Source organism: Sorex araneus, chromosome 1, assembly GCF_027595985.1.
Source record: "Sorex araneus isolate mSorAra2 chromosome 1, mSorAra2.pri, whole genome shotgun sequence".
Lineage (NCBI taxonomy): Eukaryota > Metazoa > Chordata > Mammalia > Eulipotyphla > Soricidae > Sorex > Sorex araneus.
Window position 1 is genome coordinate 72,202,242 of NC_073302.1, and position 16,377 is coordinate 72,218,618.

General features: G+C 48.3%; 1 protein-coding gene across 3 annotated transcripts in view; it reads right to left on the minus strand.

Annotated features, from left to right (window-relative positions):
* The window catches only part of DOCK8 (dedicator of cytokinesis 8), a 245,233-nt gene that overhangs the window by 72,522 nt on the left and 156,334 nt on the right, over window positions 1-16,377 (minus strand). For all 3 annotated transcript variants that reach the window (XM_055144883.1, XM_055144873.1, XM_055144887.1), the window contains 5 exons: window positions 15,217-15,451; window positions 12,881-13,045; window positions 11,449-11,618; window positions 7,768-7,863; window positions 2,921-3,016 (listed from right to left, as the gene is read on the minus strand). In XM_055144883.1, coding sequence (XP_055000858.1) covers window positions 2,921-3,016; window positions 7,768-7,863; window positions 11,449-11,618; window positions 12,881-13,045; window positions 15,217-15,451 — 762 coding nt within the window. The remainder of the gene's footprint in view (window positions 1-2,920; window positions 3,017-7,767; window positions 7,864-11,448; window positions 11,619-12,880; window positions 13,046-15,216; window positions 15,452-16,377) is intronic.

Sequence of the window (16,377 nt, forward strand, 5' to 3'; positions counted from 1 at the left end):
GGCAAATGGAATACGCCATGGGTAGCTTGCCAGGCTCTGCCATACGGGCGGGATACTCTTGGTAGCTTGCCGGGCTCTCCGAGAGGGATGGAGGAATGGAACCCAAGTCGGCCGCAAGGCAAATCAAGTAAATTTTCCAGAAGGCCAGAAGACGACTGTTATGCTGGAGCTTGGATAAAGTGAGCTGCAGATATCAGAATGCTGGCCAAGACTTTAAACTAGGAGAGATATGCAAGGTGTATGCCTGTCTAGGTGTATGCAAGGCAAACACCTTGCCCACTATTACATTTTTAACGAAAACTTTTAAAAAGATATGTTTATCTTTGACATACTATAGGTTTTGTTTGCTTTTATGTGGGGATGGAGGGGGTGCCCAGGGGGCAAAGCCTGTGCTGTCATTCAGCCCAGGCATGATTTTTGTGTTCCACGCAGTTTTGGAGGATGGCCCGGCCAGCTGGGGCCCCCCCAGGAGCATCCCACCCTAAGGCCCGAGTAAGACCAAGGCCTCTTCCTGGCATGATCCTTCTTGATTTAGGACATGTGTGGCTTTTTTGTTTTGACACCATACCCAGTAGTACTCACTTTTGGCTCTGCACTAGGGAATCGCTCCTGGCTGGGCTTGGGGGGACCAAACAAGGTGCTGGGATTGATTGAACCCAGGTCAGCCATACGCAACACGCGCGCCCCCACCGCTGCACTACGGCTCCGGCACACACGTCATGTCCATCAGAGTCTCGTACTGCGTGGGAAGGACCCATCTTTGTTGTTGTTGTTTTGTGTTTTTCCTGATGAAAGTGGCTCACTATGTTCCTAACAAAAAACTCAGGAAGAACAAGGCTTCTTTGTTTGAGGCCACCCTACTCCTGATTCTGGGCCTGCTGACCAGCCCTGAAAAGAGTTTCAGGGCTCTCTGTGGCATTCGGCCGCTGCCTGCCGGGTCTGGCTCTCCGGCAGCCAGTAAACAATTCTCACAATGCTGCCCTTGCAGTTCCTGGCCTCCTTCCCAACAATCCGCAACTTGCCAGTGACTGTGCCCTTTGGATGTCCACAGAGAACACCCAGGAGAAATATTAGTAGATGCATGTCCCATTATTTGTCAGAGGCAGGAAGGCAGGAGAACATTTATCCCCCACACTGGCCTTTGCACGGGTGGGGCGCGGGGGGGGGTGCCTTCAAAACAGGGATGCACTGAAGAAGCCTCTTCATACAGAATTTAAGGTTCTTAGTAAACTAGGTCACCCACGTACCTTGGGCCTCCAAAGTCTGTCTCAGCAGTTTCTAGAAGCACAGGGACTTACTCATTAGCAAGTGAGAAATTTACCCAAGGATTGTGTTCAACAGCTTTAATGCCAAAGTGGTTGTTCATTAGCACTTGGGCATTAACACAACTAAAGGGTGTTAAAAACCACCCAGACTGTTGGCAAGCCCAAGGCAGCTTCCTTTCCTTCCACTCTCCTCAAGCTTTGGGAGCAGGGACAGTTTCAGCCTTGAAGGAACTTTCTGAGCATCCATAAGGCAAATGCGTAAACCGAGCAGGGAAGGGGAAGCACCAGGACCGGGTCTGAGGTCAGTTTCCCTGCAAACTCCTGGCAGAGTCGCTAGTGTCTACGCCCTCCCCCGGCCCCCTCAGCTCCTCCTCCAGCTTTTGCCTTTTTCTATCTCTAAACTTGGGGAACTGTAGCTCTTTGAACTACCCATCTCAGGCATCCTTGTCCTTAGGCCTCTGCTCCAGGCTGGCTACCGGAAGGCACCTCCAGGGGTGCAGAATAGGGAATCCCTGCATTGCACATCCCTCTGATCAGGCTTTGTGTGGGGCGGAACATCATTCTCTAAGATCCACGTCTGGCCATGGACTCTGCTCGGCCTCAGCTTGCTTCTTGTTTCAGCGGTCACCCTGGCTTCTTCAGGGCCAGAAAGGTTTCCAGCACTTGCTGCTTGTCCCCTGGTGCCACACCAAGCTTTATCTGCACCTGAACACCTGCTCCATTCTGGCCAGAGTCCCCCTGGCAAATGTTTTGAAAAGAACCTACTTGAGTGGTACCAACAGACCTGGGTTTCTCAGCGGCAGAACCCTGGGCGTGTCAGGTGCTCCCAAGTGTGCTACCCAACCCTCCCACGTGCTGAGAGCTAAAGGAGGCGTCTTTGCAGCCGGTTCATCTGCTGGGCATGGAAATAAGAGCTCTCAGTGTGAGCCCGAGCTTTCCCTCCTGGGCCCACTGGATCCTCCGAGATACATGTGCCAGATTTGAAAAGTAACGTTCATTTCACTCAAGGTTCTCAGCTCCCTGCAGCTGGAGGCAGTGAAGGGGTGCTGCAGAGGCCTCTGGCAGGCCAGAAAATTCTTTATTCCCTGCCCACCTCAACCCCCCACCCCTCCATTCCTCTAATCCCACCTATAAATGGAGTACTCCTGCCTCAAGGTTGCTTGAGTTCACGTTTAAACTCAACACGCTAAATGTGATGCTAACTGTTTAAGAGCATGTTTAAAATGCTCAGTGTTGCGGCCAGAGCAATGGTACAGCGGTAGGTGCTGTAGCCACCCGAGCCTTGATCCTCAGCATCCCATGCGGTCCCCCAAATACTGCCAGGAGTAATTCCTGAGCACAGAGCCAGGAGTAATCTCTGAGAATCACTGGGTGTGGTATAAAAACAAAATGCTCAGCATCAAGGTCCTGATGCTGGTTTTTGTGCATTAGAAGAGAGTACATTTTGGATGCTTTTTTTTTTTTTGTCTTTCAGTTCCTTTTCAAAAAAATTTTTTTCCAATTTTTTTGAATCACCATTAATTACCAATCAACCTAATTTTTATAAACATCCCAGGTGATTTTACTGCACGATTTGAAGATGTCCTTTGCAAAGACAAAACATGTTTCAAAGAAGGGCTGGAAGAAGGCAAAGGTACGGGAAATGCAACACTCACCAGCAGCTCAAAGAAGAACCAGGCATACTTGAAGACGGTTTCTCTCACCATTCCTGTGCTCACCACCATCTGCAGGGCCAGCTCCTCGTGGAAGTGCTAGGCAAGAACCACAAAAAACAGTCTGTGATGGCCAGCGGTCCACTCACCAACATCTTCTCTTTACTTTTTCCCACCAATTCTCATTGCCTGTTAGTTACTGAAGTATGTGGGTCATGGCAAAGTCAAGGCTGATAAAACCTGGATTCGGGGCTCTCGAAGTGTGCCCTGGATTCGGGAAGTGGAAGCTTAACGTAGCACCTTGTTGGAAAGCTGCATCTGAGGAACGGCCTCAGCCGGGGTGGGGGCTACATTCTGGAGAAGTGGTTCAATCTGGGACTGTATTACTTTGCTCTGAGCAGTCTGTGAGGCCGTGTGCAAGCTACTGCTTGCTCCACCAGAGTTTCTCATCCATCCCCTCTGCTGACTGGCCACAGTGCCTCTCAACCTGAATATGTATCGCAGTTGCAGAGGGTCTGTGCAGACGCAGACCGCTCTGCCCCAACCCAGGTTCCAGCACTGGTCGGCCCGGGGCAGGGCTTGGGAGATGGCGTTTCTCAAAAGTTCCCAGTGATGCTGATGCTGCTGGTTTGGGGGCCTTAGTTAGAGAACCGGTGTCCAGAGGGTCTCTAGAGCCCCTCTCCAGCCCAGGCAATAGTTATTTTTTTGACAGACCCACGCTAGCTTTATGGGAAACGTGATGGGTTGGGTTTAGGAAAAGAACCTGTGATAAGAACGTATAGTGCAAGCAGCCTAAACTCACACAACGTCTCAAATCCCATGTCCCAAGGTCAGATGTGAGAAGATTCCTTAGCAGAACATTATGCAGAGCAAAATAGACTTTTACATCTTTCCTGTTTCTTCATCAATGCTCTTGACAATAGTTTTGAGGGAGAAAAATACTCGACTAGAGCTGGAGAAAACAGTACAGCAGGTAAAGCTGTACTGTATTGGCCTTGCATGAGGCCAACCTGGGTTCCATCCCTGGTACCAAATGTGGTCCCCCAAGCCCTGCCAGGAGTCATCCTGGGTACAGAGTTAGGAAAAAACTCTGAGTCCTGTTGGGAGTGACTCCAAACAAAAAAATAACTAAATGAAAATTTCAGGACTAAAATGTCAACTACCATCAGTGAGCTCGAGATCGTCCTCTCTGTCAGTGGGAAGCCCTGCATCCCAGAGAGCCTCAGTACATGTGATGGCGCTCACCCTAATGAGGAACCAAATGCTCTCCGGGTATTCTCTGTGGCTTGCATTCTATTCACAACCACATACAACATCTAGACTATATACTGATGAACTCATTTCAATTTTTTTGATTGCTTAGTGGGCAAGAAGGCTAAAACTATATCAACATCCCCAGATCATATCTTAGAGTACTTATGTGGAAATTTATTTGAGGGTGAGTCCTCCCAAATGGTGCTCAGGAGGCCCAGGGGGCTCAGGGGGCCCTCAGTGATTCACAGCCAACCAGCTTGGTGGTTTAGTGCTCAATGCAAGCACCTGAAAATGCATGTTGCTCTGGCTGGCTCTGTGCTGTGGGATGCTCAGGGACCCCCAAGACTGCACAGGATGATGATTGGGGGACTATATGATGCCAAGCATCAAATCTGGGCTGGTCACATGCCAGGCAGGTGCCCCAACTGCTATACTATCTCCTAGTCCTAGACACTAGTTTTTAGAGTCAACACTCCAAGCTTAGAGTAAAGATGGTCTAACAAACTTTTAAATCAGCCCCAATGTACAGCAAGACACACCAACACACCCATTCTTATGCACATTTAAATTTAAGAGTTTTCCAGCGAACTGAACAGGAGACACATGGAAACCCAGTGTACAGAAGTCAGGGGACTCAAACTACTATTCTTGTGGGTTTATGATGGGAATGGGCCACCCTTAAGTGTTCCAGCTTGTCGGCTGGTGCCACTGCAGACTCGCAGGTGATAATGTTGTTAATATCTCTGTCCACTGTTCTGAGTCTCAGGTGCAGCTCTCCCACCTGGGAGAGGCACAGGCTGAGAACTCGCCCAGCAGGTGGTCTGGGCAGCTCACTATGTCACTGGGATTCAGTGGATCTTCCCACTGCACTGAGACAAGCTCCACCGGCTTCGAAGGTGACCTCGGGCAAGCAAGCCAGTTTGACAGGCCGAGTCTTAGGGCCCGGGGAGATTAGAGGAGGATAAGCTGCTTCTTAGTTTATGCTTCTTAGCAGGCAGCACGATGACAAGAACACCTTGCACCAGAGTGACAGAAAACAGGCAGGCAGCTAATGCTCACAGGCAGAGCTATCAAGGCAGCAGGCTGCCTCAGTTTCCCTGGCCATGAAACATTTCTCTTCCAGTCACTGAAATGACCAGAAGCGCAGGCTGGAGTGACGCCTGGTGGCACAGGCAGGAGGATCAGGCCTTGTCTTAAGGAAGTCACACTGCAGGCAAATCACATCTTACTTTGTTTCCAGTTTCTTCCTTTGGTTTTTTTTTTTTTGGTTTTAAATTAATTTTTTTATACAAAGCTGTTCATGATTGGGTTTCAGTCATACAATGTTCTGACACCCATCCCTCTGCCAGTGTAATTTCCCAGCATCGGTTTCCCCAGTGTGTTCCCAGTTTCCCTCCTACCCCTCCAAGAGCCCCCGTCCCCTCACCCCCTCTACTGCAAGTTCTCTCTCTCTCTCTCTCTCTCTCTCTCTCTCTCTCTCTCTCTCTCTCTCTCTCGGCATTATGGTTCGCCACATCTTAATTTTGAAAAGGTGAAGAGAGAGAATTCTTACTGTTACTGGTTAAAAAATGATTACTAGGTTAACAAGTTAAGATTTACACTTGTCCCTAAGCTGACTTATTTTAAAAACTTGGGTTTTCTTTTGTTTCGTTTTTTTTTTTTTTTGAGTCAAACCTGGAGTCAGTGCTCAGGACTGACTCCAGGCTCTGTGCCTGCCCAGGGTCAGTGGTGGAGGGAGTGTGCTGGAAGACTTCCTGTGATGTCAGGAATTGAACCGGGATGGGCCACAGAGCAGGCAAGTGCCTTAAACCTTGTAATGTCTCTCCAGCCTCACTAGCGTTTAGTTGCTGTTTTGTCTGGGCACACCCAACACAACTAGGCTTACTCCTGACTCTGCCCTCAGGGGCCACTCCTAGAAGGGTTCAGGGGACCCTATGGGGTGCTGGGGTTTGCTCCATGCAAGGCAAACACTCTGCCCCCTACTATCTCTCCAGCTGTGTTTTGTTTTTGTTTTTTGCTTTTTGGGTCACAGCCAGCGAGGCTCAGGGGTTATTCCTGGTTCCTGCCCTCAGGAATTACTCCTGGCAGTGGTCGGGATGCTGGGAGTGAACCCGGGCTGGCCACGTGCAAAGCCAACGCCCTACCCGCTGCGCTATCGCTCCAGCGCCCCTAGATGTGTTTTTTAAGAAAAGAAAATGGTGCTTCTAAGTAATCACAGAAAATCCCAAAGGGAGTTTGTAGGAAAAGTGTAAGTTTATTTTATCATTTTCTTCTTCCATTATTTACTGTTGGGCCCTGCCCCCTCTCACACCAATGGACCTGGGATGCAACTGAGCCCAGTGGGGGTGGGGACTCAGGGGGTGGGGGGTGGGGCAGGCACCTCCCCCACAACTGACCTGCTCCAAGTGAGCGGCGCCCAGGCTCCTTCCTGTGAGGCTGAGGGTAAACAGTTCCCTTTGGGGTTAGCACTTGCAAATGGCTTCCTGTGTTTTCCTTCACTAGCATATTTACAAGCTAATAGGGCTCCCGGCTGACACCCGGGACCTGAAGGTCAGGAAGAGAAGGCTGAGAGCCTGGCGGCCCCGCCCAGGGGACCGTGGACAGGCCCATTTCTCTCCAGGCTGTGCCTGGGGCTGCGGGCCTAAGGAAGGCGCTGGTCAGCTGTGGATCAGCCTGGGCAGTACCTGGACTCATGGGGAAGGCAGGATAGAAAAAGTGACCAGGAAGCATTTCTTAGCAGTGCCAGGCGGCTCTCAATAAATGTCATTCACTTCTGCCAAAAAAACCCTGAGATGTCTCTAGCTCACTCTTTAGGGCAAAAAGAAGTGACAGTAATGATCTGTCAGCGCCAGCTGGGAGTTTGTTAGGAAGGTGCATTGTGGGGGCTCCATTTGGCGCTACTCAATTAAAAACAGGGCCAGGGGCAGCAAGCAGATTATTTTATTGTGTAATTTCTTTTTGTTTGTTTGTTTGGCGGGGTGGGGGTTACAGTTGGGCCACACCTGGCTCTGCACTCAGGAATCATTCCTGGAAAAGCTTGGGGGACCATATGGGATGCTGGGGATCGAACCCAGGTTGTGGATATGCAGTGCAAATGCCCTACCGGCTGTACTAGCTCCCTGGGTCCAAGTAATCTATATTTTCTTAAAATTTTTTTTTATTTTTAAATTTATTTTTATTTTTTAAAAAATTATTTTTATTTATTTTTATTGTTTATTGTTTACAACAGGTTTTCAGGCATACAAAGTTCACACCTCCACAACCACCACCTCATCCCTCCACTCACCCGATTCCCTCCCACCTGCCACCCTGACTGACTTCTTGAGTGTTAAAGTAACTTTAATTATGGTCGAAGTAATTGGTTTTAACAAGACACCCTGATTCACTTCTGAATCAAAGTCCAGATGAAGAATCAGAGTTACTAGGCTCCTCTGTGTGTGTGTGTGTGTGTGTGTGTGTGTGTGTGTGTGTGTGTGTGTGTACACAAGCGTGAGCACATGCGTTAGGAGGCTGGGTAGGATGACCCTGTTGACATCTATTTTCAATGAAAGTGACAGGGCACAGGCAAAAATCTCTGCCACTGCTCTGCTCTATACCTTTTTGCTGACTGGTCTTGGGACTGCACTGGAACTGGGAACTTCATTATTGCCAGAGGAGTAGTAAGACATCCGGTTGCAGTTTCTATCAGCCACCTGAAACACACAACGAGCACTCAGAATGCAGCTGGCAGTGGTGCCCAGGGAGGATGAGGCAGCCCAGGAGGTCACGATTTCAGAATTCAGTTTTCATTTATTTCTCCACCCCTCACCCCACTCCCCAGCCCTACCCTCCACCCTCTGGGCACAAAGTTTGAATACTTTCCATAAATAAGAAACAAAAACAAAGAAGATAAAGCTGTATGGACGTCAAGATCACTAAGGCAGTCTGGTATAGTTTAACCTTCAGTTAAGAGCCCGGAGTGCAGAGCACCTTACCAGAGAGCAGGAAAACAAAATCATGTGGACACAGCGCCCCTCCGTGGGTTAGCACGGTACTGCTTTCAGTCTCCTACTATACACTAAAGTTCACCAAAAAAAGTTCACAAAACCATCCCAAGTTTTCACTTTTCTTAAGGGACACCATAACCATGATAATGGACTCCTCTGGGCCATGATATTGCAGAAAGAAACGGTTCCTGGAGGTGTTCTGGCAAACAGTGAACACCCAGGTTGCCACATTTGCAAATTTCCGTGTTGCAAATGCTTGCATTATCGGGGATGAAGGGCTGAATGTAAAGTTGGGAGGAGACGTGCAGTAGCAAGCCATTACACTGTGTTTCCACTATGCAGAAAGAGTCCACCCCAGAGCATGGATGATCATAAAATGCAGAAAAATAATTAGAAAAGTATGCAGCTTCAGTACTGTCTTTTTTCAGATGGGAAATTTCAGATGTGTGCTCAAATTAACTACAAAGATGGTACAGAGACTTTTTAATATGCCCTACACTGTGTACTTTAATGGAATTATCTTATGTAACAACTGGTTCATGAAAAAACTAAGAAATAGAGACTGGCTCATTATCATTAACCAAGCTGTTGTAGGCTTTATTTGGATTTCACTACTATATTCTTTTTTTTGTTCCGGATATAATTCACATGCCATAGAGATGACCTTTGTTTTTAACAGAACTAATTTGTTATAATTTAAATTTTTTTTAAATGTCAACTTTAGGGGCTAGAGCGATAGTACTGCAGGTAGGGGGCGCCTGCCTTGCATGCAGCCAACCCTGGTTAGATTCTTGGCACCACATATGGTTCCCCTGAAAACCGCTGAGTGTGACCCCAAAACAAAACATAAATCTATGTTTAACAATTGATTCCAAAACCTCCTGAAATTTTAACAATCAGCTCTCAGAAACTGGTACCAGTTGGTTCCTGCATGTCCTGGGGTTGACTCTTAAGTCGAAATGGGTGGAGTGTCAACAATTTCATACAGTGGAGCCTGTAAATCATCGGAATCCCAGGGGTGGATCCAGAGCTTTTCAAAGCCCAGTGATGATTGTGAAGTTCAGCCAGGGTTCAGAACCTCCGCAGAGACGTGGAAAATGAGGCCAGGGCAGGAGCAGACTTGCCCACAATACATGGCTCTGGGTGATGTCAGAGCTGAGACCCAGCCCACACCCAGCTCTCCGGATTCCTTCTCCCAAAACCTCCTCCTGTCTCCTGCGGGGAGGTTATATGAGGGCAACTGTCTAAACCTAGAGAATCTGATTTACAAAGTGATGGACTCTCACAGCTTGGCCACTCGGCAACCATAGAAAACTGCAAGGAAATTTCAGACTAGGAATTCGCACTAGCTTTGGAAAACACTACTGAGTCATAAGGGGGGGGGGGGAAGGAAAAAAAGAAAAAGAAAAAGAAAGGAAGAAAAAAGAAAAAGGATGCATTTTATGGTACATAAATTGTGATCATCATTTACAAAAGCCCAATGGGAAACATTCTACAAAATAGGGGCTGGTGTGATGGTAGAACAGGGAGGGCATTTGCCTGGCATTCACCCTACTGAGGTTCAATCCTGGGCACCCCATAGGGTCCCCTGAGCACCGCCAGGAGTGATTCCTAAGTGCTGAGCCAGGAATAATCCCTGAGCACTGCTGGGTGTGGCCCCCAAGCCAAAAATAGAAACAACCTACGAAAAAACTCTGAGCTGCACTTTTGAAGATTGTCAAGGTCATCGACAGAAGGAGAGTCTGAGAAACAGTCAAAGCCAAGAGGGAACTCAGGAGACTTGGAAATCCTGGCACAGACAACAGAAATTAAGGAAAAACTGAGATGAAACCAGGATAAGCTTTGAGTTGATAGTAATAGAATATCAATACTGATTCACTGTAATAAAAATATACCATTGAATATAAAATGTCAATAGCAGGGTGAGGAATATACAAAAGCCTGTTGTGCCATATTCACAGTTAATTCACTCAATCTAAAGCTGTTATGAAGTTCAAAGGGCGAGTGGGTGGGCTTGGCATGTGAGAGGCCCAGGGTTGATCCCCAACATGCATGTGCCAAAGCACTACTAGGCCCAGAAAGACCAAACCCAACCCACCCCAAAAGCAGGCGATTCATACACGATAAGGCAAGTCAGCAGGCAGCTCAGTATCTCAGTCTTTGTTAGTTTTATAAAATGCAGCTCTGCTCCTTGGGGTTATTACATGGGATAATCAACTTATGGATGTTACCGAGTATAGAAAGTGGAGTTGAAAAGGAAAAATGTTAAACAACAGCAGCAACAAGCATGTCTAGGCAAACAGCCAAGGCTAAAGCTCCCTGTCTGCTCTTTGAAAATAAAGATGCAAGGTTGCAGGATGGCTCAGAGTATTAAGGGATATACCCTCGATAACCAGGTGGACGCAATGTCACTTCACCACCAGGGTTGCCCATGCGTGCAGAGACTGCTGGGGATGCTGGGAGAGGAAGACTCAGAGGTTGGGATGCACCCAGAGCAAGTGTGACACTGAAATTAACCGCATGGTCCCCCAAGCAGTGCTGAGAAGCAGTTCTGAGACTCTGCCTGGAAGTAGCCCTGAGCACCACTGGTCCAAAAATCAAAAAGTAAAAAATACTCTGGCATTCATTGACTTCACATGATTAAACCAGTTGGGCTGTAAATACTTAAAAAATTATTATTATTACTATTATTTTAATAATCAGATAAGCGGATCTAAATACTTAGACTAGAGTTAACAATTTTTGAACATATTTTCAATACTAGTCTTGCCTTGGCATCTTTCAGAATGGCATGAAATCCGCTCAGGAAAATAAATGTGAATAACTCTAAGATGAGCCATAACGCGTCATCATACTGCTTGCTTTGAGGACCGCGTCTTAGTTGGAAATAACAAAGCCCAAAAGCACTATAACGGGGCTGGAAAGATAGAGCAGGGGTTAAGGGGCTTATCTTGCCACATAGTTGACCCTGGTTCACTTTCTGACACTGCATATGGTCCTTTAAGCACACGGTGGGATCTCAGAGCACAGAGCCAGGAGTAAGGCCTGAGCACTGCTGGGTGTAGCCCAAATCACCCCTCCCCACCCACCCATCCACACACAGAAAGCTTTGACCCTAGAGACAGTACCAGGGGGTTAGGTGTTTACCTTCCACTCAAGACCCAAATTTGATGCCCAGTACCCCTTTTGGTCCCCCTGCACGCCGCCAGGGCTGCCTCTGAGCACAGAGCCATGATGAGCTACTGAGCACTGCCGGGCCTGGGCCTTGTCACAGGGTGTCACTTCTCTTACCTTGGCGGACATGATGCTCTTTACCTCCTCGTCGGCTGCAGAGTGCGTGGCCACCAGGTCGGGGTTGCTGCTGCTCATCACCCGGGCTTGCAGCAGCTTGGAGCTGACGGCCGCCGCAGTCGTGCGCCCGTAGGTGTGGTAGCGCGGGTCAGGCGAAGCCGTGGGGCCTCCTGCGCTCCGTCAGGTAGACATGCCAACAGAAAACGCTCAGAGTGACTGGCTGGGCTGGAAGAGGGACGCGTGAGAGGGTGGAAACCTGGGGTCTTAGGAACTCGTGGTCAAGGTCAGGACTGGGTCAGCCGCACTTTCAGTCATTAACCGCTTCTATTAGTGGCGGTGCTCTCCAGTCCCCTTTTGTGCCTGAGGTGTCAGCCTGGCTGCTTTGCTGCCTGCCATCTCCGGGGCTACAAGTGATTTATGGATGCAAGAAATGCAGCCCAGAAGCATCGAAGCTGCATAAAAAAGTGCCTACTGTGGGCACTGCACTAAGCCTGTGAGTCCTGGCGAGCACCACGCAAGTCCCCTGCTAAAGGAGCACAGACCTCTGCGAGCACCTCAGCTGAGTGGGCATCGAGCATGAGCGATGTGTGCCCTGCTGCAAGTGCAGGAACAAAACCAAGGGCAAGGACCACAGGCAGGCATGTGTGGGGCCCCGGTCACTGCAGCAACATCATCAACCACCAAGGGCTAGGGAGGGTCCAGGGAAGAAAATCAAAACCAATCCAACAATGAAGTAAAGATAAACGTGTATATTCTATTGCCACAGGATCATTAATAACATCGCATAGCTATATAAAAAACAATGAAATTTTAAGGAGAAATAGATATTTTAAAGTCAGCAAAGACATCTCTATATAAGTTAATAATAAACAAATGTGCCCTCCCCCCAACCAAAAACAGTAACATTGGGTCTGGGATGGCTCAAGTGTAGAGCACATGCCCTGCATGTGTGAGGCCCTGAGTTTGATCCCCAGGGCTGGAGAGACAATACAGGAGTAAAGGCACTTGCCTGAAGGAAGCTGACCAGCCCCACATGGACCCCCCCCCCACGCCCACGCCCCCATCACTAGGAGGCAAGCATAGAGTCAAGAGTAGCCCCCAAGGACTGGCAAGTTGACCTAAGCCCTTCCCCCCCAATTAAAATAGGAAAGTTTAAAAAAATCACAAGCAATGGGGTAAAGGTAAGTGAGGGATGATCAAGTAGAGAGAGTGAGGGGGAAGGTGGGGAGGAGGAAAGAGAGAAGGGGGAGGGGAGAGAGGGAGGGAGGAAGAGAGAGGCAAAACTTTAAATGTCAGCATTCATATAATTCTGCGTCATTTTAAAGAGAAAACCGAACTCCGAACTCGAGGGCTTTATTTTTTGGCTTCTTAAATCTTCCAAGGCTGCTGCAGGAGTGGGGAGGGGCCAGGCGCCGGGACGGGGCGGGGCTACCTGTCTTGGGCGGGTCCCGGTGCAGCTCTGGCAGGCGGAAGACGTAATGCACGTAGGAGGACAGCAGACAGTTCCGCCCGTGCTGGTCCTTGCTCAGGTCCTTGCTGTTGTGCAGGCTGTTGGCGATCGCCACCACGGACTCAAAGGCAAACTGCGAGAAGTTGGCTGCGGAACCAAGAGAAGCATGGGTACCCAGAGCACGCCCCTAACGCCCTGATGCTCACCCCGCCGCCCCCGTTCCGGCTGCTCTTTCCCCTAGACCCTGCCAAGCATGGTTTTGCTTCTTAGGCCACCCTCAAGAATGTTTTATTCCCCACCGCAACACCCCTCTGTGTCCCTTCCAGGAGCCCCGTCCAGGGAAGCTACTCCGTTCTCTACGTGCTCTAAGGCCTGGCTGTAAGCTGGTTACTCGGCAGGCCTGCAACTCTGTCCAGTTTGGTGCTACCCAAAAGACCTCTGCTGGGCAGTACGACAATAGAAGCCCAGCAGAAGCCAGGAACCTCAGACAGGGGCATTTCCAAACGAAGGTGGACACATTACACGTGTTGGACTCTCCGTGGCAAACTAAATGCAGTAGATACACATGCTGGTTATCAGTGATGCACACTGAAACAGTGGGACTTCAATAAAGGTTCAAAAAATAAGCCTCTGATTTACACTCTAAGTCATACAATAGATGATGAGGTTTCCAGCACCTCAGGAGAGGGGTGATGGAAGTTACTGCAAACAGGTATGGGGTTTCATTTGGGGAGGGCAAAAAGTCCTGGAATTATGGAAAGAGAGAGAGAGAGAGAGCGACAGAGAGAGACAGAGAGACAGAGAGAGACAGAGACAGAGAGAGGCAGACAAACAGAGACAGAGACAGAGACAGACAGAGGCAGAGAGACAGAGACAGAGAGATAGAGACAGAGAGAGTGTCTGTGTACAGGGGTCAAGGTGTTTGCCTTGTGTATGGCAACTGGGGTTAGATTCCTGACACCACAAATGATCCCCCGAGCAAGCACTACCAGGAGTGATCCCTGCGCTCTGATTCAGGAGCAAGCAATGAACACTGCCAGGTATGGCCCCCAGACAGAACAACAAAAAAGGAAAAGTTCTGGAATCAGCTGTGATGGCTGCACAAGTTAGACTTTTAAAAAGACTACCCAACTGCACACTTCAGTAAATGTATGGTGTGTGTCTGTCGGACACGGAGCGGGGCAGGAGCAACTCATCATGCCTGGTTCCTGCTTCACGTTTTGTTTTACTTAAACATTTTTGTTTTTCTTACAACCCCGCTTCTCCCCCGGCCATCTGCAAGGGAAGAACAACTGGGCTGGAAACTCGGCCTTGGCAAATAGTTTCATAACCGCTATTCACTGTCTATAGAAGCCACCCAGACACAAGCAGGGTAGGTAGCTGCCAGAATGTTCTGAAAACATGTCTAGATCACCTATCTGTAACTGCTTGTTTGTACTATTTTAAAGTATATTTTTGTCTGAATTATGAAACTTGCATTTTAATTTATGTTTTTGTTAAAATTCATAAGTGCAGGCTATGACATAAGCACTGACTATAAAATTTACGGCTTTTCCCTTGTTCGGGGTCTTGCTTGGGCCTGCGTGCCTAGGAGCTTGAGCCCAGCTAGCTGGCTTAATCAACTCCGCTTGTGTGTTGCATTACTGGCTGAACTCTTTGTGCGGGTTTGGAGAGGGAGAAATTATTGACACCGGACCCTAACAGTGTCTTATATCTAAATAATAGGAAAAAAAGATGGGGGTTTGGAGCCATAGCACAGTTGGTAGGGTGTTTGCCTTGCACGCGGCCAACCCGGGTTCGATTTCCAGCATCCCATATGGTCCCCCCATATGGTCACCAGGAGTAATTCCTGAATGCATAACCAGGAGTTATCCCTGTGCATTGCCAGGTATGACCCAAAAAGAAAAAAAAAGGGGTGATCACATTGAATTTTAAGCATGAGTCCTCCTTTTCTTTCTATTCAATATTCGGTATATGTTGCCTTCTTTAAGACATAGTATTTATTACCCTGTTGGTCAAGAAAACAACTATATCTTAGAGGCTAAAGAAATCCATCCATTACCAGGAATGAAATTTCCAAGATTGCCATTAATCCTTCAATACATATATATTTTTTACGAACTATATCCATAAGCATGCAGTGTTCATGTTTATTTTCTTATGAATATAATCCAGGAAGTCACAATAATATAGTTCTGGATCTGGCTTCCCTCAGACCCACAGTATCCACAAGAAGTTTGAGCTCCTGAAATTTCTGGAAAATTAGGTTTCCTCAAAAAAGGCACCATCTGCCTCCTTGAAGCCCACCTGCTGCCTACCTGTCTGGCCGGCGATGACCATGGGCTGCACGGCCAGCTGGAAGAGCTTGTCCAGCACAAGGTGCAGGAAGAGCACGAGGGGCTCCAGGCGGGAGGAGTTGAGGCAGATGATGCTGAGCTTCAATTCGTGCTCCAGGGCTGTCTCACTGATCTTCTGATCCAGCACGCGGATGGGGAAGGTGACCTGGCTCTCCAGCGAGTGGCAGAGGGTGAAGAACTTCTCCAGGTGGTTGTCCTGGGAGGGCAGACAGCTGGCCTCAGGAGTCTCATTCCATCAGTGCTCTCCCACCAATGGAAAATACAAGGGGCCAGAGAGAGAGCTCAATGGTTTGAGCTCAATGGCTTGAGCACAAGCTTTGCTTGCAGGAAGCTGAGGTTTGGTCCCCAGTACTGTGTGGTCCCCTGAGCACCACTGGGTGTGGCCCTGGAGCAGAGTGCTGGGAGAAGCCCCGAGCACCACTGGGGGTAGCCGCTCAAGGAGTAAACCATCACAGTGATGTTGGGGCTGGGGCTATGGCTCAAGTGGTATAGCATGTGCCTTGCAAGTGTAAAGCCTGAGTCCCTCAACCTCCACCATAAACTCCCGGTGCAGCCAAAGATAAACTCAAACAATCTTTTTAAAGACAGAACCTCTTATTCCAGTAAGGTCTAAGAAACATGGGTTTCAGACCCAGATGACAGATAGAATTGTGAGCTGGGTGCATGGAATAGAGGTGCTATTGCATATGACATAGTATATGACATATACATATGACATAGGGTGCATGGAATAGAGGTGCTATTGCATATGACATAGTATATGACATATACATATGACATACGACATAGCAATTTCATGCCTTCTACTTTACAACTAAAAAACATGGTAAACAAAAAGAAAGTTATAGAACCATATTAAAACATACATAATTGCTAGAGTCTCTTTGGTGATAATCCTAATTTCATATCAACTGTGGTAGAGGGATATTAGCATTGGTAGTGGGTATGGTGTTGTAACATCGTACCCCTAAACAAATATACACATTTTGGGCTGGTTTGTCTCTCAAGTGGCCAATTTGGGTTTGATTCCCAGTGCCACATAAATCCCCTGACACCACAAGGAGTGATCCCTTGAGCACAGAACCAGGAGTAATCCCTAAGCACCACTGGTTGTGGCCCAAG